At 42.2% G+C, this 22,106-nt stretch overlaps 1 protein-coding gene across 1 annotated transcript; it reads left to right on the top strand.

Annotated features, from left to right (window-relative positions):
- Positions 1-4,266: 4,266 nt before the first annotated feature.
- LOC148351133 (uncharacterized) lies at positions 4,267-21,470 on the top strand. The gene is made up of 5 exons (XM_088320034.1): positions 4,267-4,400; positions 9,058-9,493; positions 12,209-12,451; positions 12,533-12,753; positions 19,450-21,470. Exons 1-5 carry the CDS (start codon positions 4,267-4,269, stop codon positions 21,398-21,400), a joined length of 2,985 nt encoding a protein of 994 aa, XP_088176160.1. The 3' UTR covers positions 21,401-21,470.
- Positions 21,471-22,106: the final 636 nt, after the last annotated feature.

Here is a 22,106-nt window from a genome sequence, read left to right as displayed (position 1 = left end):
ATGAATTTTGATAAGAGTTATCAATCCCCAAAAATGAGGAACAAAACAGAGTGCACACACTGTTTTGATTTAACACACTCTAATGTTTATTTTGTCATGGAATCCAAATGAAAATAATAAAAAAAAACATCACAGTTAGACAAAATCGGCCGTTATCGTGTGTAAAAGAACAGAATGAGAAAAGGGGAGCGCGTTAGTGTCAATGGAGCGTGTTTGGTACGTGAGAAAATTTATTTAAACGGAAGTGGCTAAATGCGCGATGACCCTAGAGTAAGGTATTTATTGAAATTTAATATGGAAGATAACTATATTTTGATAGGACTAATTTAGGGTATTCAGTCGTGCAGACAATTCCGCTAAAATTAAACCACTCACAAACCAAAATAGCATGAGTTTTAAAGTATAACAATATTTAAAGTGTCACTTTTGATGTTCCAAGGATGAGCTTAAATTCATGTCTTGGCCAGGTTGACTACATGGGGATTGACCAGTTCTATAGGATGATCTGATCGGGATAACGAAAAGTGCGCTTTAATGGATAATGTGATTGACCGTGTTGTTCTGCTGGAAGGCAAAAGAGATCGTAAATTGGACACTGTCCCTTTATAAAGGACCAGTGACGTGCGGTTCAAATCACGCCTCAGGAGCATCATTTGGAAGAAGGCAGAGCCTATACCGGTTATTAGAGGGGGCGGTAAATTACGTATGAATGGCCTGAACACTACATGTTTTGTAATCATGGAGCATAATACCATCATTTCATCATGAGTAATACGGACGCATGAATGTTTTAATTCCAATAACAATCTTCATGTTATCAGAATTTGTTTTAATCCGCTGAAGATTTGTGATCTCTGGGATGAGACCTGTGTACGTCCAGGAACTGTTCTTCAGAGGGCGTTGTCATTTCACCTATCCCAAAGGTCCGAGTTCTATGGCTGGGGTGGATGAGAAGCCGAGAGGGAAAGAATATGTTCATTTCGTTCTTCTTGAATCCCATTCTGAAGCATGGCTTGTTCATCTAAAACTCAAGTTTGAGTTATTCTGTCTTTGGTTGGGAACAAAAAGCACAGCCAAAAAGGAGACAACAAAATAAAAAGGGGAAACTAAAGCGTACTTAGTCCAGTAATCCAATAGGGACCGAAAAGAAAAAGAGTCTTTGAATGGGTAAGGGTATTTGTGGGGGAAAGGTTTCCTTAGTGTCCACAGCCAAAACACAGAAAATAAATGAAAGAAAATTGGAGGAGTGGTTGCTGTGTGGCCTGTTAAATTGTACTACCCCACCCAAAATAATGATCATATTAATAATGTAATTTGAACATAAAGCTTAATCTCTACAAGTGATGTGTTTTCTTATTAATTGTTTTGAGTTGCCTGTGACAACCTTGTGTGTGTGTGCGTAAGAGACAAATAGGATCTTATGTCAGTTTGTCGAGTCCTACATCAACATGCAGCGCATGGGAAGTAAACCAAATACTTGACCTTGTCATTTTATTTTAGAGCATGCTGTAATACTCTATCTGTAGTGATACTACTAAATCAAGATGCTAGATTCAAGGATATATGGTGCACTTTCAAGTAACTGGAATAAAACATCAAGTCAAGTGAATTTTATTTATTTATATTGCAATGAGGTTTTACAATGTTTTTGTACGCCTCACACTAGGAAGTGAAGTACTTTTCATATGTTTTTATTTGTTATCCTTTTTTAACAGGTTTCAGCACTACACAATTTGAATTTTGGACAATTCCAGTACCGTACATCAATTCAAATCAGGTGAGCAACTAGAATAGACTACAGCAGGGGTCAGCAACCTTTTCGGTGCGGCGTGCCACTTTCAAATTTCCTTGTAAATCAGTGTGCCACACCAAGATTAATGACTCGCACAACATTTTTTAATATCCAGCAGAGCTGTCATTTTACACCAGTCCAAACATACAACTCAGTGTTTTTCAACCCTTTTATTCATAGAAAAGTTCCGTGGCACACCGTCCGTCAAAAATGTTTGAAAGTTGTGTCAAATATTTCACTGAACTACCTCATAAGCAGATAATTAGTATATAAAAAGAATGATGTGCTTTATGTTTTTATTTTTTACAGTACAATCTTAAACCGCTTTGTTAAACAAATTACGTTATTGAATCTACTGTGCTACCTCAAGAGAAGATAATTAGTACATAAAAAGTATATAAAAATCTACTGCCACCTACTGATATGGATGACTATTACAGTTCCTCGTCCGAAGAGTGCAAAAATACTGAATACATTTTTGGAAAGATAAAATTCCAGTGGCACACTGCTATAACTGACCTATTTATCTTTCACTAATCTTGTTCATCAATTAACTAATATATGAATGTGAACAACATGTGGAAAGGCCTGTACCCATTCTGACTTCAACTTTTTACCACAAGAATTAACCAGAATCAACCATTCTTCCTCAACTATAAACTACAATTAAAAAACAAGTAATATGGTCAGCTACTATAACATTCATCAATGATATCTTGTTGCAGAAAATATCAAAACTTGAAATAACAGCAGCAATGCAGAAGGCATGCGTGCGCACACACGCACACACGTGCGCACACGCTCACGCGTGCACACACACACACTTCTTTAAAATATTTGCCATCATTAAATGGTTTTCCGTGCTTTGCTATTCAGTGAGTAATTTGTTAGATAGCTTCAGTGGTGGTGTTTTAAGCGACAAAGGTTTTTAGGGTCTGTGTTTGTTTGCTGTATCTGGACACAGCGCGTTTTAAAGTCTCCGCCATGAATTGATGTTCATGTTTCGTCTCGTAATGACGTTTACTACTTGATGCGCGAGGTACAACGCTCTCGGGGCATAATGCACAAAATGCACGGCCATTTTTTGCACAAAGCCCCAGTCATCTGTCCACGCTGGCTAGAGAGCGCGCGATCTTTTCGCTCGAGGAGCCGTCATGATCGTTCATTTATGGTTTTGATTGTCATTATACATTTGTATAACAAGATTGGAGGGCTTTTCTTTTCAGTGTACAAAAGTGATATATAGAGCAGTTGGCTAGCTGCACGCTAGCATCGGGGATCTTCAGGTTGAGCCAAGTCTTCATTATTATTAAAATATAATTGTCACGAATATTGCGGTTTCCCACGAGTTTTAGATTCGGGTATTTGTTTTATTGGTAATGAATCTGGCGTTGTTAGATACAGGATCGTCAGTAGTGGCATATGAGAGTTGTCACGTAGTCGTAGCAGAAGGTCGGACCTGCAGCCCCGCTTTTGATTTATTGCCTGATGCCATGTTGGTCTCTTCCTGGACTTGACAACAATTTATGAGACACACGTTATGATCAGCATTTTGTTGCAGTCTTTTAACTTTCCTCAGAGTCCAATTTAATTGATGAATTTATTTTCAATGTAACGAGCCACTAAAACACTTTCTGTCCCCAGCTGTTTGACTGACAGCATACACCAACATATCACATTCGCTCAGATAGTAACGCGCTCCTAATTCACACAAACAGCCAACACAGCCTGCTCCCGTGATATGTATTGCTGTGTGTTGTCTGCTGCAGGCCACAATGCACAATGAAAATCTGTGAAGTATTGAAACCACGCAAAGTAATCTGTTTGATTGGGTTGGGCGGGGGGTTTTGTGCGTGTTTGATAAGAACAGGGTTGTGATCCAGACTTTAAAACGGGGGTCTCAAACTTGCAGCCCAGGGGCCAATTGCCGCCTCCAGGATTATAGTTTGAGGCCCAAGCCTTAATATGAAAGTTAAAGGGACAATGTGAATAATTTTCCCACTCGAGGTCGCTGCTTTCTGTCGTGCAAAAACGAGTGCTGTTACCACAAAGGAAGAAGACAAAATATGGAAACTTAAAGTGACCGAAACACACGTTATTAGTTTTGAAAAGAAGAGAAATAAGAACAAAAAAAACAGAAAAGAAAAAATAAATAAAAAAGAAAAAAAAAGAAGGACGAAAGAAAAATAATGAAATAACAAATAAAAAATGAAAAAACAAATACAAAAAATGAAAATAAATAAAAGGGAGATATTGCATTCTATTTCCCGTTTTTGTTTTTTCTCTCCTTAATTCCTTCCATTTTTTTGTTCCTTTTTTTTCCATTTTCCCATAGTTGATTTATTTTCCCCTACTTCTCTTTTTATTACCGATCTCCTTGTTTGCATCTTTTTCTTATCTCTTCTTCCCTGTTTCTCATTCCTTTGAAAAAATACATCAGATTCTGTGTTTATGAAATATTTTTTGGACACAGGATGCTGTCAAAGAAAGGCGAGCATAGGACCTTCAGCAACGGGCGTCTAAGAGACCAGTGGGAGAAGCGGGTGCAGATCATCGCAGACCAATGCAAACAGGAGGGGCAATTGAAGGAGAAAAGTTCCCTCAAATTGTGAGCATGTCTTATTAAATCCTAAGCAAACTTGTCATGTCTCATCGTAGATCAGGGGACACACCACCGCGCTCTAAAGACCAGTTCTGAAATGAGCTCACCAGTGAGAGACTCAAATGTGCAAAAGTCAACCTAAAATAAGTCATATTTTTTGCCACAAATTTTTTTTTCTGAGTTTTTTTTCAAACAATTGTGAAATTATAGGTCTAACCTTAAAAGAACAAGTGCTCGAATTTCCATTGGCAAAAAACACAACACTACACAGTATCGCCTACACCTGATAAATCCACACTTTATATTCACAAATCTACATTTTTGTTCACTATTGTCCCATGTGCCAAAGAAAAAAATGTTTTTATTTATTTAATTTTTAAATTTGTATTATTCACCCAATTGAAAGAAATTTTAAAATATATTTGAATTTAATCACAAGGTAAAGCGCTAAAATGGATTCACTACAAACAACACTTTCTTCAATGATAAGTAACGTACGGCTGAAAAAATAGACGATTCATGAAGTATGATACAATAATGTATCAAAATCAGCTCACGGGCTGTGTGGCCTGCGGTCCTTCAAGGTATTTGGTGTAGTGCAATCTAAAACGCAAGAAAGGATATAAACTACGGCGATTCAAAGTGACAAAACAGCAATTAGCCCTTTGAAAATGCTTGAAATTGTTGCCATTGCCATGTTTCTTGACCATCTGACTATATAAACCACGCAATAGATTATTACTTCTTTTTTTTTACAAAGTGCATGAAAATGACACAGACACCCCTGCTCTGGTGGCTTGGTCATTGTGGTGTTGTCATGTGAAGCATAACCGCCCCTTACTGGTCGCAGCCAAGAGGACAGCTCTATTTAGAAACCTCTCACTTTTGGCTCAGCTCCCCAACGGCTCCTTAGACTTTTTGTTTTTTATAATATACAGTATTATCAATAATAATAAGAAATTATGCACCAAATTATTTAGTAATTATTCATTTCATATGTTTTACAGGGTGTCCCTGAAAAACACATGGAATATAAATCAAAACATTCAAAGATCTACAAAAAAATGTAAAATACGAGTGTCACGGTCGCCATGACGACCAGTATGCCACGCCCCCGAACTCAAGCCGAAGCAGATCAGCTGATTGCTGGTCTGCTATTTAAGGCTGGGTTGTGGGTTTGGCGGGCGCTGGCTCATTATATATATACACATTCCCGGTCTGTTATGCCTTGTCCTGTTTTAGTTTAAAACTTTGTCCGTTCTGTTATGCCTTGTCCTGTTTAGTTGAGTTGGAAGAATCAACTGTTTGTTTTGTCACGTCCCAGAGTTTTGGACAACTTTTATTTTTGTGAATAAAAGTTTTTGGATCGTTACGCAATTGAGTTCTCCCTTCCTGCCTCCTGCCTCTGTTCTGGTCCGGTCACCCCACTCCACTCCACGCCTCGTGACAGAATGAGCCAGCCAACATTTGAACTCAGCGAACGATCCCAGCGCGACTTGGGGAGAGCTGGAGAACGCAGCTTGGCAAGCACCCATTGAGGTATCATTCCCTCCTCGTTCGAACTACGGCCCCGCCCGTCGTGGCCATTGCTGTGCCTCGAATGGGGTCCCGGGAAGGATTGACGCCTGCCTGTTCGACTCTCATGCCTGCCTGCCCGACTCCCGTGCCGATTGCCTGCTATTCCGTCTCCCCTGCGTGCCAGTCCGACTCCGACTCCGCTGCCCGTCGGGCCGACTCCGACTCCGCTGCCTGCCGGGCCGACTCCGCTGCCTGCCGGGCCGACTCCGACTCCGCTGCCTGCCAGTCCGACTCCGACTCTGCTGCCGGCCAGTCCGACTCCGACTCTGCTGCCGCCCAGTCCGACTCCGACTCCGCTGCCTGCCGGGCCGACTCCGACTCTGCTGCCTGCCAGTCCGACTCTGCTGCCTGCCAGTCCGACTCTGCTGCCTGCCAGTCCGACTCTGCTGCCTGCCAGTCCGACTCTGCTGCCTGCCAGTCCGACTCCGACTCTGCTGCCGGCCAGTCCGACTCTGCTGCACCTGTTTTGCCGGTTCTGATTTTGACTCGCCTGTTTTTGCCGGTTCTGATTCTGACTCTCCCCTGTTTGCCGGTTCTGATTCCGTCTGTCCTCTGTGTTTGCCGGTTCTGATTCTGTCTGTCCTCCGTGTTTGCCGGTTCTGATTCTGTCTGTCCTCCGTGTTTGCCGGTTCTGATTCTGTCTGTCCTCGTGTTCGCCGGTCCAGTTTGCCTGCCGGACCCCCCCAACCCTGCCAAGCGTCGAACCATTCCGGGGCGTGAGGTAGTATTTTTTTTTCTTTCCTTTTTTGGGGACCTCAGGAGCTGTCCCTTAAAGGGGGGGCTCTGTCATGGTCGCCATGACGACCAGTATGCCACGCCCCCGAACTCAAGCTGAAGCAGATCAGCTGATTGCTGGTCTGCTATTTAAGGCTGGGTTGTGGGTTTGGCGGGCGCTGGCTCATTATATATATACACATTCCCGGTCTGTTATGCCTTGTCCTGTTTTAGTTTAAAACTTTGTCCGTTCTGTTATGCCTTGTCCTGTTTAGTTGAGTTGGAAGAATCAACTGTTTGTTTTGTCACGTCCCAGAGTTTTGGACAACTTTTATTTTTGTGAATAAAAGTTTTTGGATCGTTACGCAATTGAGTTCTCCCTTCCTGCCTCCTGCCTCCGTTCTGGTCCGGTCACCCCTTCCCCCCACCACGCCACCTGACAACGAGATGATATAAAATACAAACCGAAGAGATTTAAAGTCAAACAACAACACAAAATCCCTGAAAATACACAACGATACAATAAAAACGAATAATATAATGCTTCAGAGCTATAATTAAATGAGAAAAAAAGTTTATTATTTTTAATTCTATTTTAACCAATTTAGACACAGATTCACTGAAAAACATACAAAAAAAATCCAAATTAAAATATGTAAAACAAAAAGCAAAGGCTTAGCAGTCTCCAAGATTGAAATGTTGAATGCACTCTGCTTTGAAGCAATCCATATAATTAAATCCATCCATCAATCCATTATCTGCACCGCTTACCCTCAGTAGGGTCAAAGGGGTGCTGGAGCCCATCCCAGCCATCTTCGGGCAGTGGGCAGTGGACACCCTGAACTGGTTGCCAGCCACAGCGGCATGTCAGGTAAAAAAGCCTGTCCAAATTGTCCCTAGGTGTGAATGAGTGAGTGAGTTGTCTGTCCCTGTGACTAGCTGGCAACCAGTTCAGGGACACCCTGTCCACTGCCCGAAAATGGTCTCCCTACTGAGGATAAACAGTGCAGATAGTGGATGCATATCATTAAAATTGGTCCAAATTTGGCTCATTTTTCTGTTATAATACATACAGTACTTTCTGTTTTTTGTCTTCCCTATTGAACTCAATTATTACCGAACATCTAGAAAGCCCTTTCCCTGTTTGGAAACAAGTGTGACGTAGCCAAGCTATGCTTGCATAGTTGAAGCAGAATGGTAGAATTCATGTAACTTAATAGCAGCCAATTGACCCAAACACATCGTAGTCCATAGACAGGAACAGCTAAAAATAACACAAAATATGTACTAGCAGCAAGATAACGACTTCATTTTAATCATTAAAGTCAAATAAAATACTTCTTTTGAACAGCGATGGATTTCTTCATTTCAAGGGAGTGGACAAATTGGTCTTGAAAGCGTGTGAAAGGTGATTGAACTTTGCCATGAAAAAGGTGTACACAGCCTGGGCTCATGGTATATTTAATAAATACAAATTTTTGATCTACTAGTTTGAAACAAATGTATTGCTTATTATTCAATTTATATATATTTTTTTTAATGAATTGTCTTTTATCACTAAGTGGCGCTATATAATAAACAATGTCCCTCTTAAGGAACACGAGTGACATAATTAAGGTGTCTCTTAAGGGAGAGCATATTTAAGAGCAGGGAAATCTGCACAGTAGGCTATAAAATTGTATGTTAAACAGCAAATACGGTAAATGGTCTGCATTTATATAGCGCTTTTCAAGTCAATGAAGACCTCCCAAAGCGCTTTACAATGTGGTTCACACTTACCCATTCACACACACACTCACACACCAATAGGGAGTCAGCCATGCAAGGCGTCTAGGGATTCAGTACAGTGGGACTTCGCTACTTCAAGGTTCCACGTTCGCGGGTTCAGAGCTTCGCGGGTCTAAAAAATTATATATAAAAAAAAAAAAATAATAATATATATATATATATATATATATATATATATATATATATATATATATATATATATATATATATATATATATATATATATATACCACAGCCATATCCCCCTAGTGGGGGGTGGCTAGAGTCATTTCTCACTCTTTTTGGGAGATTGATTCAGAATAGGAGATTCCCAGCCTCCTTGCTCAACCCAACTGAGGTGTTGGGAGTCATTAGGTGACCAAACCCCCCAATTCCAACCCCTAAAGCTGAACGCCAATCAGGGAGGCAACGGCTACCAATATTTAAGTCTTAGGTATGACTCGGCCGAGGCTTGAACCACAACCTCCCAGTCTAGTGGCGGGCACCATACCCCCAAGGCCACCGAGCTGGTATCCACCATATTTATGATTTACTGTCAATAATTTCATCATTGACAATCCATTATTATTTTTTTCCCCTCTAGGCTTTACTCAAAGTGGAACTATCACTGGGCTCTGGCCGCCACCGGAGATAAGACACAAGGCGAAGCATCCGACTTTCATAAAGCCACATCAGAGGAAGCTGAGAAAAATAAGCCAAAAATCAGATTCAAAATCGTACCTCCTCCACCTCCAAAACCCAAAAGTGAAACTGCGCCGCATCCACCTCGGCGAGCATCACCCCAACCTCTTATCGTGCGGCGTAAAGTTGAAGTGGACATTTTCTGCTTACACTGGAGAGAGTCTTGGATGACCCTGAAACCACCCAAATATCTTTTTCTGAAAGCCGGTGAGACGAAAACAAAAATTCAAGGATTTACGACGATACATTTGGTCAGAGACAAGAAGTACAAACCTGTGCAACTCGTATCACAGGTGAAATGCACGTCGACTGCTGACTGGAATCAATCTTGGAAGCAGGTAAACCGATTAAACTCGATTAAACTCATGAAACTTGATCATAATACATTTCTGTATGTTATTGCATACATGTAAAGCTCAGCCAATTGGTACGCTTATTAATGATTGCAGTTCCCCTTATTGTGCGATAACGCACCTTACAATTACAACGCGGCACCTAATTACTCACTATTACAACCGACTATGTAGAACAGGGGTTCTCAAATTTTTCTTGTGAGGGCCACATACCTTGTCCCATCCCTGATGAGGGGCTGGATTCAGTTTGTGACAGAAAAAGTCAGATTTTACGATGTGTTAATGTAGGGGTCTCAAACTCAATAGAGTTGGGGACTGCTGAAGCTAGGATCCGGATAAGGTTGGGCCAAATAGGGTTTTTCACAAAAACAAGCACTAATAAAAACCTCCCACTGTTCTTAAATGGAATGTTTTTTTTACATTTGTCCTCTACAGGTAGATGTTGCTGTAATGTGTAGAGCAATCAAAAGGGAGTCCTAGGTGATTGTGAGGAAAAAGGACCCATTTTCTTCCCATTTTAACCAGCCTTTCTCAAAGAAAGCCAAAAAGAAGAGCTAGAATTTTTTTAAAGAGGGAATAACATTTAGCGAAAAAGACATTAGAAAAACAAACAGAACAAAAAAGTAAGGGAAAGGACATAAAAAAGGATAATGGAGTATAAGAAAGAAGAAAATGAATTTCTTTTCATATTTTACTCTTTTCTTTTTTTCTTTTCTTTTTTCCTTGAGTTTTACTTTTTGTCTTATTTCTTTTGTTTCATTTATCTTTTTTGCTCCTTTTTATTTACTTTTTATTTCTTTTTTTTCTTTTCTTTTGTATTTTATTATTTCTCTTCTTTTCAAAAGAAGTAAGGTGCCTCAAAGTATCAACTTGGGGGCCGCAATTGGCCCCTAGGCCACGCGTTTGAGACCCATGTGTTAAAGTTACAAAATGTTAAGTTTCATCTGGGAATAAAACATTAACATGTAAAAGTCCAAATTATTGCATAGAAATACACATATTTGAAAAAAAAATCAAAACGCCTCTCCTGTATTGTTAAGGGGGCCAGACCAAATGTGGAGACAGTCTATATCTGGCCGTGGGGCGTAGTTTGGGAGCCACTGATAAAGAAATAAAAAAGATATAATTCTCTTAAACAATTTCATTTTTAGCGCCAAATAGCAGAACCAATTATTCCAGCATCTTTCTTAGTTCTTTACCCGTTCCAAATAAATTTTGTGTTGCAGGAATTCGCAGAATTTCCTCTTATCTACAGATTGTTTTTACTCTCTAACAGAAACGGTCCCAATTTATTTCAATTTTCAACACATAACAATTAATGCTGCTACAGCTGCGACACATATAAAAATGCATCAATAAATTATACTGTTATTTAGAAATGTAGCTTTGGGAAAGGGTTCAATTATTTAGTAATCATGGCATTTCCAAGCAAAACTTACCGATATCGGCTTGGTATTGATCAATACTTTCCTGTATTTACTTGGATTGGATGGATACCAAAAATCGCAGTATTGCTCATTCCAGTTATATAGTGCTTTTTATACACTTTTGCAGTATTGTTTATGCACTCACATTCACACTTTACCTGGCTACACACTTCTGGTGTCTTCCCATTCTTGAATTTCGATAGATAGATAGATACTTTATTCATCCCCGTAGGGAAATTCATTCACACTTCCAGCAGTCTCCTTTGTTGTTTATTAACAGATTAACAGGATGCCCTCAGGGGTGCTTTGTTGTAGTTTAGCCACAGCGGAGTGGATGACGTCACAAGCAAGTCCAAAAGTTCGATGTCCCTGCAGCAGATGGAAATCTTTGTGCCCAGGGATACACCAACTCGTGTTAGCGAATCCACCTCCTCTCCACTTCCCGCAGGCTTTCGTGTCTCTGTCTAACAGTGCTGAAGCCGGGTAGCTCCGGATAGATTCTGGTAGCTCCGGGTAGCTCCGGGTAGCTCCGGGTAGCTCCACGTTAGCGTCCGGGATGATAGACGTGAGCCACGTTTCGGTAAAACACAGCAAACTGCACTCCCTGTGCACTTTGGTGTTTTTCACCAGCACAGCCAGTTTGTCGGCCTTATTTTGTAGAGAGTTCAAATTTACCATGATTAAGGACGGTACAGAAGACTTATAACGCCGCTAGCCGCTTAGCTAGCTCCACCTCTGCATCCACGATAGGGCCCCACTCATCACACCGGCACGAGAATTCTTCAGGGCAAGGAGTTGATTCCTTGAATAAATGCATTTTTGTGCGTTAAAATCCATAACGATAGGATGGAGAGTAATCCAAAGTGTAGTTGTCATACAAGACGAAAAACACCGAAGATAGAAGCAGACACTTAAAACAATAAATCACAAAAAGTGCGAAATAACACGGAGCTGCTGGAAAGGCTGCAGCTCGCGGCGGCGCCGCTTTGATCTTTAGGCACACTGCATGGATTTAGATTTGTATAGTACCATTAACTTAAATAACAGAGTAAATGTAGGGTAGCATCAAATACAAAATGCGTAAAACATGGCACAAAACTCCCCATAATATATGTTATCTTTGTATCTGCTGTAGCAGTGCAATTCAAGAAATTTTTACCTGAATGATATTTTGTCATCAGTGCTAAATCATTGATCCGTTAAAGCAAGTAGTAATCATTATCAGAATCTATAAATTAACCGAAGGTTTGGTCTCAACTGCTCTGTTTTGCAGGTGAAGGGTGAAATCTTCTCAGAGTTTTCTAGCAGGGAGCCAGTCCACTGGGAGATTCTGTTCAATAAAGACTTAATCCCCCTTCCAGAAATCGGAGTCTATCAACTTCCTGTGTGGGCTGGCACCTGGAAAATCATGAATTTTGCCTTCAGACAAGAGAAGAAAGAATGGGACAATGAATGGCCTTCTTTTCAAATAAGTTTCAAGGAAAGTTTTGACAAAGTACAGCATTTGATGGAGCAGGTGAGGTTTAAACACAAACTTCTTTTTTATTGATTTTATTTAGTAGTTTAATGTATATTGTGCATCTTTTATTTTAAATAGGAAGAGCCTCCAGGATGGGAGAATTCGTGGAGGCTTTCAAAACCCACAGTTACAGCAGAAGATTGTTCATTATTTGAGCTCACATGTAAAATTGTGAGGATACACAATGTGCTAATGACTGGCTGGAATAAATCATGGCTTATATCAGAAACTGTTCTGGAGGAAGAAAAAGACCATCGGAACATCTGGAGCTCTTGTTGGCTGTTCAGGCTGCAGCTTAGGTGAGTTGTTCGACATTTCATCTGGATGGAAAATGAAGCAAAGAATGGATAGAGAGATGGACGGAAGGGCGGCAAGTTATGTGAATGGTTATCTAGTTCTATCAAACCAATCACAAGGTCTAAAAAAAAACCAAAGCATTGAGAGATAGCTAATGCTGAATTTAAATCAAATCAAAATGTATTTTTGTGGCACTTGTCAGGCAATAAATTGAGACTCAAAATGTTGTATAAAAACATTCCATGTACGATAAGAAAATAATACCATTTTAAAGATAATTAAGTTATCTTAATTTATAAATTTCTTGCTAACTACACCTGACCAGTGTGGAGGCAATTAAAGAAAGGCCGGAGGTCATATTTATCCCACTTTCATATTCCTTTTTCCCACCTAAAAGTGTTCAAAGCGAATGTTAACATTAGGGATGTATCAAAGGAGACCAGAACAGAGCAGGAGACCCCAGAGCATTCGTACAATTCTTTATTTGGGGAAGCGTAAGGGTTAGCGGGAGACGCGATGACTGTCTGCAGCAGCAACGCTGTGAAGACAACTTCGGAAGCCGTAGCCAATCGTAGCGTGGGACGGAGGCAGGTCGAGTTTACCAGGACTGGAGAGAAGATCGTAGAGTGGGACGGAAGCAAGTCGAGTTTACCGGGACTGAAGAGATGATCGTAGCGTGGGACGGAAGCAGGTCGGATCGGAGGCAGGCAGGCAGAATCAGGTAAACAAGAAGGCACATGTAATCGGGAGAGTCATACGGGGTACAGAAGTAATCCTCAGACCCAGAGGTCTCAGCGTAGCATGCTTAAAAAGGGAACATAAACCAATCAGGAAGCTCATTCCAGCGCGCCAGATGATTACCCCAGGTGGCTCCACTTAGGTAAACATGACAGAACCCCCCCCTCAAGGGACGGCTCCAGAAGTCCCCCAGGGGAAAATTTTTTTTTTTAATCCAAGACACGTCACAGGGAAACACAGGTAATCGGGGAACTATGTAACAGCACAGTACCTCTCAGAATCTCTCCGAATGGAGGGAAGCCCCCTCATCAGCATCCGAAGGAGCGGCAGAGGGTGGGTCCGGAGGGCAAACAGGAAGAATCAGGACCGGCGATGCAGACAGGACAGGCAGAATCAGATCAGGCAAGACAGGGCACGCAGAATCAGTACCGGCAAACAGAGCAGGCAGAAAGGACATAATCAGAACAGGCAGAATCAGGGCCGGCAGCGGAGTCGGACAGGCAGGCCGGAGAGTTGAAGTCGGACTGGCAGGCAGCGGAGTCGGAGTGGCAGGCCGGAGAGTCGGAGAGGCAGGCATGGGAGTCATTGCGCAGTCATAAGGCCGATTGGGTGGCAGGGAAGAGGCCTTAGCGTTACTGAAGACTTCCTGTAGGTGGTTGTAACGAACTGGGACCTTGGACAGATTGGGTGAAGCTTTTGTGGAAGTAGAGTGACCCGGGTAGGGAGCGGCTCGCAGACAGGTTTGGTGACAGTCCATGCCCCATTCCAGTATCGACCCAGTGCGCCAGTCGAAATGGGGGTTGTGTTGGACCAACCATGGATGACCCAGAACGAGGGGTTGGCTCGGGGAGTGAAGTAAATGGAATCGGATCTTCTCTCGGTGATTTCCAGACAACTGTAATTCTATAGGCTGTTATTTGAGACACTGTGCCTAACAGGTGACCATCTAAAGCCCGAGCAGATACCAGATTAGGAAGGGGTTTAACAGGTATCCCCATTTTGCGTGCGAGGGACAGATCAAGGATATTTACCTCAGCGCCAGAGTCAATCAGGGCTGGGTATGTCTGCGTAGAATCGGGGAGGAAGAGGGAAGCCTGGATAACGGGTCTAGCGTCTTTGGGAGCAGATACAAGGACTGAGTTCAATCGGACGCCCCTTACGTCCGACGAGCGTTGGCCTTTTACCGGACAGGTGGCCACGCGATGTCCCTTGCCACCGCAGTATAAACATAATTGATTAACAAACCTTCGCCAGAGTTCCTCGGGGGAAAGAGAGACCCGGTCCACCTCCATCCTTTCTTCGATGGGGATGACCGGGACCTGGTCCACCTCCATCCTTTCTACGATGGGGCTGAACGGAACCCGGGGGCTCGGTACATTATTAGCTTCTTGAACTTGCCTGGTGACGGACTGGCTGGGACCCTCCCTCTCTCGGCGTCTCGCCTGAACTCTACGGTCGATCCGGGCGGTCAAGTCAATAGCTTCGTCAAGTGTTGCCGGAGGAGCGTGGGAGACTAATTCATCCTTGAGATAACCGGACAAACAGTGGAGGTAGGCGTCGACCAGCGCCTCTTCATTCCAATCACTTTGTGCTGCTAGCGTACGAAAGTCGACAGCATAGTCGGCAATGGAACGTCTCCCCTGGCGGATGTTCATGATCGAACGGGCGGCGTCGACCGATGAGGAACCAGAGTCAAAGACCTTAATCAGCTCTTGAGCCAAGAGGTTGAATGATTTGCACGCCGTAGCACCTCTCTCGTAGGCGGCCGTTCCCCAAAGACGCGCTCTTCCCGTGAGGTGATTAATGGCAAACGCTACCTTAGCCGCTTCCGTAGCAAAATTGCGGGGCTGGAGATCAAATATTAATCTACAATTTACTATGAATGGGTGGATCTGAGCGGGATCTCCCCCAAACTTTTCTGGCGAGCCCACTCGCGGCTCAGCGAAATCTGCGCTGAATGAACTGGGAAAGGCCGAAGGTGGCCTGTCAGTGTTGGGCGCCGATGAAGTGGCTTGATGGGTCATTACTTTGGAGAGATAGGACCAGTCCCGACCTAACAGATCCCACTCGAGCCGTAACTGACTCACTTGCTTAGCCAATTCCGCCACGTCGGAAATGACTTGCCGAACTGCACATTCTAAAGGGGAATTGGGCTGCTGGTTCTGGCTTTCATAGTCGTCAGGGGGCACATGTACGAACGCGGGGTCCATTCTTGGTCTGAGGATTCTGTCAAGGGAGACCAGAACAGAGCAGGAGACCCCAGAGAGTTCGTACAATTCTTTATTTGGGGAAGCTTAAGGGTTAGCGGGAGACGCGATGACCGTCTGCAGCAGCAACGCCGTGAAGACAACTTCGGAAGCCGTAGCCAATCGTAGCGTGGGACGGAGGCAGGACGAGTTTACCAGGACTGGAGAGAAGATCGTAGCGTGGGACGGAAGCAAGTCGAGTTTACCGGGACTGAAGAGATGATCGTAGCGTGGGACGGAAGCAGGTCGGATCGGAGGCAGGCAGGCAGAATCAGGTAAACAAGAAGGCACATGTAATCGGGAGAGTCATACGGGGTACAGAAGTAATCCTCAGACCCAGAGGTCTCTGGCGTAGCATGCTTAAAAAGGGAACATAAACCAATCAGGAAGCGCATTCCAGCGCGCCAGATGATTACCCCAGGTGGCTCCACTTAGGTAATCATGACAGGATGTACGATATCACATTAATTCAGACTGATAGCAATTCAAAATTGTAACTAGTCTTTGATATAACCCATCATAACATAATATTTCATTTCCGCTACAAAAAACACTGATACTTTTGAAGAAATACTTTTAAATACAAACAAAATATTATTCTTTTTATTGCATTGTGTCAGGAACCAAAACAGGATCAATACCCAAACGCGTGGCGTATCTCACACAAGCCTTTTATTTACGGGAAATAGGGAGTCATACACGTTAGGCAGCAGTCTGGCGTGGAAAGACAGGAAGCCAGAGACCGACGAGATCGATTCCAATTGCCCTAGTTGATATTGGACAGATGGGGTCGATACCGGACTGGACAGGACGGACAGGATTCATAATGAAACAGGATATAGAAAAATAAACAGGACAAACTAGACGGGAACAAAAACTGGAGAGAATAATAAACAGGACAAAAATAAACGGGAACAATACCCGACAAGAAATATCGACGGGAACAGGACCGAGTTGAAAGCCACGTCTTGCGGGGAAGAAGTTCATTGACGGGCTGACAAAGGTTGAGCGAGAGCACTGAGTGTAAATAGACGGGAAACCAATCTGTTAACGAGCCACAGCTGGCAACCGTGACACAATGTTATTTTACCACTATTTTGATTTTCGCGTCCTTATTTTTCAATTGGCAACTAGAAGGAACAATTATAATTACCAATACTTTAAAAAGGCTGGTATTAGTACAGAAATCAATATTTATATTCACCTGGTAAAGAATATCAATGGCTGATTTCAATAAACTGTGCTTGGTTCTGACCCAACACTGAGCAATATAAACCTATAATGAATACATATGATAATAACATAGGAGTTGAAAATGAATGAATCCTTTTGAAATCATGAAATCAAATTATTTCTTGACATTTAAGTCTATCTCCACCTTTGTCCATTTATTTCAGATTAAAGGAAGTAGTGAAGTTGGGGTCGTTTTTCTGCAACTTTGCAGCTCAGACGTCCAAGAGGCATTTGCCGTTCTTAACTTGCTAGTTCGAAAGGTCTGAGTTTCCAGTGTTCTTGATTGCTGCATAACTGGATTATACTGACATAGCACAGTGGCTGAAATCTGATTCGTCTAAAAATATTCAACAGTACTGTAACGGACGTAAGGGCCAAAGCATGCCCCTCACCAATGAAAATAATTGCCTGGTGGGGGAAAAAATAATTTCACAAAACAAATGTAAAAAAACAGTTTTAAGATAATCGAGGTCAGTGAATGATTTTATAGTTTAGTAGGCAAGGCAAGGCAAGTTTATTTTTATAGCACAATTCATACACAAGGCAATTCAAAGTGCTTTACAGAAATGGCAGACAGGTTAAAAACACACAATAAAAGACATTGAAAATTTAAAATGTGGTTTTTAAAATGCATTAAAACCACAAATAAAACATAGTAAAATCGATGAATTAAAATAAGGTAAAAGTGAAGAGTGCAGAAAGAACCCTTTCAGTTGTATGCACAGTTGAACAGAGCTGTTATCAGCCTGGACTTAAACATTGCCGGAGTAGACGCCTGTCTGATGTCATCAGGAAGACTATTTCAGGGTTTAGCTGCATGGAACTGAAACACAGCTTCACCCTGGTTAGTCCTGGGTCTTAGCGCCAGCAGAAGGCCTGTCCCTGAGGTTCTCAGGGTCCGAGATGGTTCATATGGGACCAACATGTCACAGATGTACTTTGGTGCTAGACCATGAAGAGCACAGGACTAATATGGTCGCACTTCCTGGTTCTAGTCAGGACCCGAGCAGCAGCGTTCTGGATGTTCTGCAGCTGTCTTACAGCTCGTTTAGAAAGTCCAGTCAGAAGGCCGTTACAGTAGTCTAACCTGCTAGAGATAAATGCATGGATAAGTTTCTCCAAGTCTGGTTTGGACAGTAAACCTTTGATTCTGGCAATGTTTTTGAGATGGTAAAAGGCTGATGATGTTATGGATTTAATGTGGCTGTTAAAGTTTAGGTCTGAGTCCATTATTACCCCGAAATTTCTAACCTGATTGTTAGCTTTTAAACTAAGTGATTCCAGATGACTGATGACACTTTCTCTGGGTTTTTGTGGGCCAAAGACAACGACTTCAGTCTTGTCTGAGTTTAGTTGGAGAGAGCTGTTTTGCATCCGCACAGTGATCTGTTGGAGGCAGTAACAGAGTGAGTTCACGGGCCCATATTCTCCTGCTGTCAGCGAGATGTAAATCTGAGTGTCATAGATATGGTAGGACACGTTATTACTGCGTATTAACTGGCCCAGGGGCAGCATATAAAAATTGAACAAGAGGGGTCCCAGGATGGACCCCTGGGGGACCCCACAGGTCACTGCCAATTGGTCTGACACATAGTCTTCGATCTGAACAAAATATTTCCTGTCCTCGAGGTAGGACTGGAACCATTTCAGGGCAGGACCAGAGATGTCTACCCAGTCCTCACTTAAAATAAAAAGAGAAGACATGAGTACATTTTGAACATGAAAGAAGAACAAGAGAGGACCGTAAAGAAATCCTCAAAATAAGGCAATTCCAAGCTGTTCCAAATGTCCTCCCTTTCTTTTTATTAAATTTCCTAGGTCATAAAAAGTAATCTGCCTGAAAAAAGTGTGGATATCAATGAACAGTCACTTTATTGGCCGATACTGACAATGATGTAAACAGTGCATAATAACAAACATCAGTGAGGTATAATAGTCAAAATAACGAACAACCCTGGCATCCTATGCTATCTCCTTTGTATTTTTTTAATATTTTAAAACAGAATCAAGCAGAAAATAAACTTCATCAGTCCACCTGACAGTGACGAAGCCAACAACAACCTCCTACTGCCAGATATTTCTTGCGTCCAGATTCACGGGGCTGGATCCCCAAAAGGCCACATTTGTCAGACACTTGATGTCACTTCCTGATTGCATGCATGTAGAAGGAGATATATTCCTTTTCAAAGTTACTGCAGTACTTTCTGCCAGTAAAACAAACTGCTGCCTTTTTGCAAGAAAGTGTAGCTGGTACAGGTTGCAGCACCAAAATACCAATTGAGGAATGCTGTGACTGTTTTCTGATTTATGTTGCTTCCTCATTTGAAAAAAAAATATTTTTACATGTTTTAGTTTTTAAAATTATTTGACAATCATCAGGAAGCCTGCCAGTACTTGTTATGCTTATTCAGAATAAGTGCAGCAGCAACTTTTTACAGCAAGACAGTTCAGAAACTAAAATATGGCATGTTGTGCTCGCAGGTGGTGCAGGTCGTCGCCACAATCCCAACAAAGGCACAGCAACTTGATGACGAAGAGACGTCACATAATTAACTCCCTTCTCACATCAGAATTAAATAATTGTAACACTTATACGTGGGAGTGGTGGGATTCCTGGAGGACTTTGAAAAGGTGGCAACCCCAAGAAACCAATGGGCTAGGTGAGGTAGAAGACGGTCAATCAGAGGATTCTGATTTGTTCAATGACACTGAAGAGGAGGATGACAATGAGGAGGAGGACATTATGCTTACCGAAGAGGGAATGGAGGATGAAGAAGAAGGAAATAAAGAAGAGAATGAAGGAGTAGACAATCATGAGGAGGAGACTGAGCTCGATATTCAGCGAAAAGGGGATGAAGAAGAAGGTGATGAGGATGATAACGAAAAGGAAGAAGAAGTTGATGAGGAAGAGAAGGTAGACGTGACAGAGAGTGAATGCAATGCAGAGGACACAAATTTAAAAACAAGCACACGTGGTGAAGTTGAATGCAATTGGGAGGAGGAAGAAGATCTTGAAAGCCAAGAGTTAGATGAGGAAGATGAAGAACTTGAAGATGACATTGAAACAAATGAGATCAAACTGCAGAGAAATGACAACAACATTAATGAAGAGAACAAAGAGGAAGATGCCAGAGACCATGAAAATGATGATGATGCCAATAAAATATGTAATGGCAAAGACAAAGAAAAAGAGGAAGACGACACAGGCAATGGAATCGAGAAAAGCAAAGAAGAGCAGAACGATGGAAAGAGCAGAAGAAATGATGAGCAAATAAATGAAGTCAAGGAAGAGCAAAAGTACAACATCACATTGCAGCTCAGAGAGATATTTAGAATGATTTCCTCTGAAAATTTGGAAGACGAGGAAGAGGATGAAGATAATGTTATAGAATCACACATGATAAACGGACAAGATAATGGCGACAAGGGGAAAGTAGTCGAGATGATGGACATCGAAATGGAAGAAGAGGAGGAGACACACTCAGAAAATGAAGACAACAGCGAAGAAGATGACAAATGGGACATCGAGAATGACCATACTGACACAGAAGAAACGGGTGACGACAATGTTTACGATGACGAATTGGACGGCAAAAGTCATGAAGAAACAACAACAAAGAAACAAAATACAGAATCCAAGAAAGGGGTGGACATTAAAAAACAGAGAACAGATACAGAAGAGGAGGATACAGAAGACGAAGAAGATGTTGAGGATGTTGGCAAATATTTCTTTTTTGAGGATGAAGATAAGACAGAAGAAGAAATGAACAATAAAGAAGACTTAGAGGTAGGAGAAGAAGAACATGAAAGTGATGAGGATGATGAAGAAGAGAAAGAAGAAGAGCAAGCTCACGATGAAGAGGAAGAAGAAGACAAGAAAGAAAATGGTGAAGAGGATGAAAAAGAAGAGAAACAACATGCAAATCAAGTAAAAGAAGATGAAGAGGAAGTAGAAGAAAAACAACAGGGACAGGAAGAGGAAGACCTTGAGACAAGATCCCCTCTCGAAGCCTTAAAAGCGGAGGGTTTAAAACACAGACTAAATGTCCCAATGCACATGCAGTTCCACAAACTAAACGCTTGCTTCTCTTCGTGGAAACAATCTTGGATGGTTGCAGCACCTCACCGGGTAAGCGATGTAGACAATGACGAGGTTGACACGGAGGGAACACAAGAGGAGCTGACTGCCTGGCGGGACTCTTGGAGGCTCTGTCGCGTAAGAAAACTGGCAGAGGATGAAGTTGCGTGTTTCTCAACAAAGCATCGGTGGGTGAAGCACAAAGAACTAATGAATGCAGACGACTACCTTCAGAGAAAAGAATGGGCTCTCAGCTGGAGGATGGGCAAGAAGGGGGAAGCCGTGGAGTTTTTGCAGATGAATAGAGGCTGGAAAAGTAGTACTGCTCTTATGTGTAATGTATTAACTGACTGATATGATTGGAATCATCATCTTTACTGGTTTATTGAAAAAGATCTTCACAGTATATGCATTGAATGCTTACTTACGCGTACATTTGACAGTTCAACAACTTAAACCACATTTCCAGGATTTTAGTATGTGCTATGTAGGACAAAAGTTAAATTGGATATTTGAAGTCCACAGCAGTTGACATTATGGACATATTTAACAAATGAGCCATGGGTAATCAAAAACGATTTGCAATAGCCGCTGCCCAGCATGTTTTTGATCAGTGGTCTGCAACCAAACGATATTATTAATAGGAATAATAATAATAATAAGCCTAGATCTGTTGTATAATCACTAGGCCACTATGGATCTGGATAACAATTAAAAGGCCTTAGCTTTGATCTCTTCATTATGCTATTTTTACACACGGCACCCAGGGCTCATCTCTGAAGAACGGGATGACGCTTTACGCTAAAAACAACAGCGACCAGATGATGAAGGCGCTTTATCTGAGTCAGATTAGGAGGCTTTTCCTGATACTGGTATTCATGGAAACCAGTACTATCTGTTTCTTGTGGGGAGGACCAACAGCCTTTAGAGGGATGGGCGCCGCCTGGCTGTTCTGGCCGAAGACACAACCCGAGAAGTGGAGCCCCCATGACTTTAGCGGTTAAAGGATCCGTAAACCATAAACCACATTGCACAACATTGTTTTGGCTAATTTTTCCCC

This window comes from Urocampus carinirostris, chromosome 16 (assembly GCF_059441175.1).
Source record: "Urocampus carinirostris isolate Australia breed hairy pipefish chromosome 16, RoL_Ucar_1.0, whole genome shotgun sequence".
NCBI classification, from domain to species: Eukaryota; Metazoa; Chordata; class Actinopteri; order Syngnathiformes; family Syngnathidae; genus Urocampus; species Urocampus carinirostris.
This window is presented reverse-complemented; position numbering and strand designations above follow the sequence as displayed.

Coding starts and splice junctions, on each gene's coding strand:
- LOC148351133 (XM_088320034.1), top strand. CDS start 4,267: ATGCTGTCAAAGAAAGGCGAGCATAGGACCTTCAGCAACGGGCGTCTA. Junction 4,401..9,057: donor GAGAAAAGTTCCCTCAAATT/GTGAGCATGTCT, acceptor TTTCCCCTCTAG/GCTTTACTCAAAGTGGAACT. Junction 9,494..12,208: donor GGAATCAATCTTGGAAGCAG/GTAAACCGATTA, acceptor TCTGTTTTGCAG/GTGAAGGGTGAAATCTTCTC.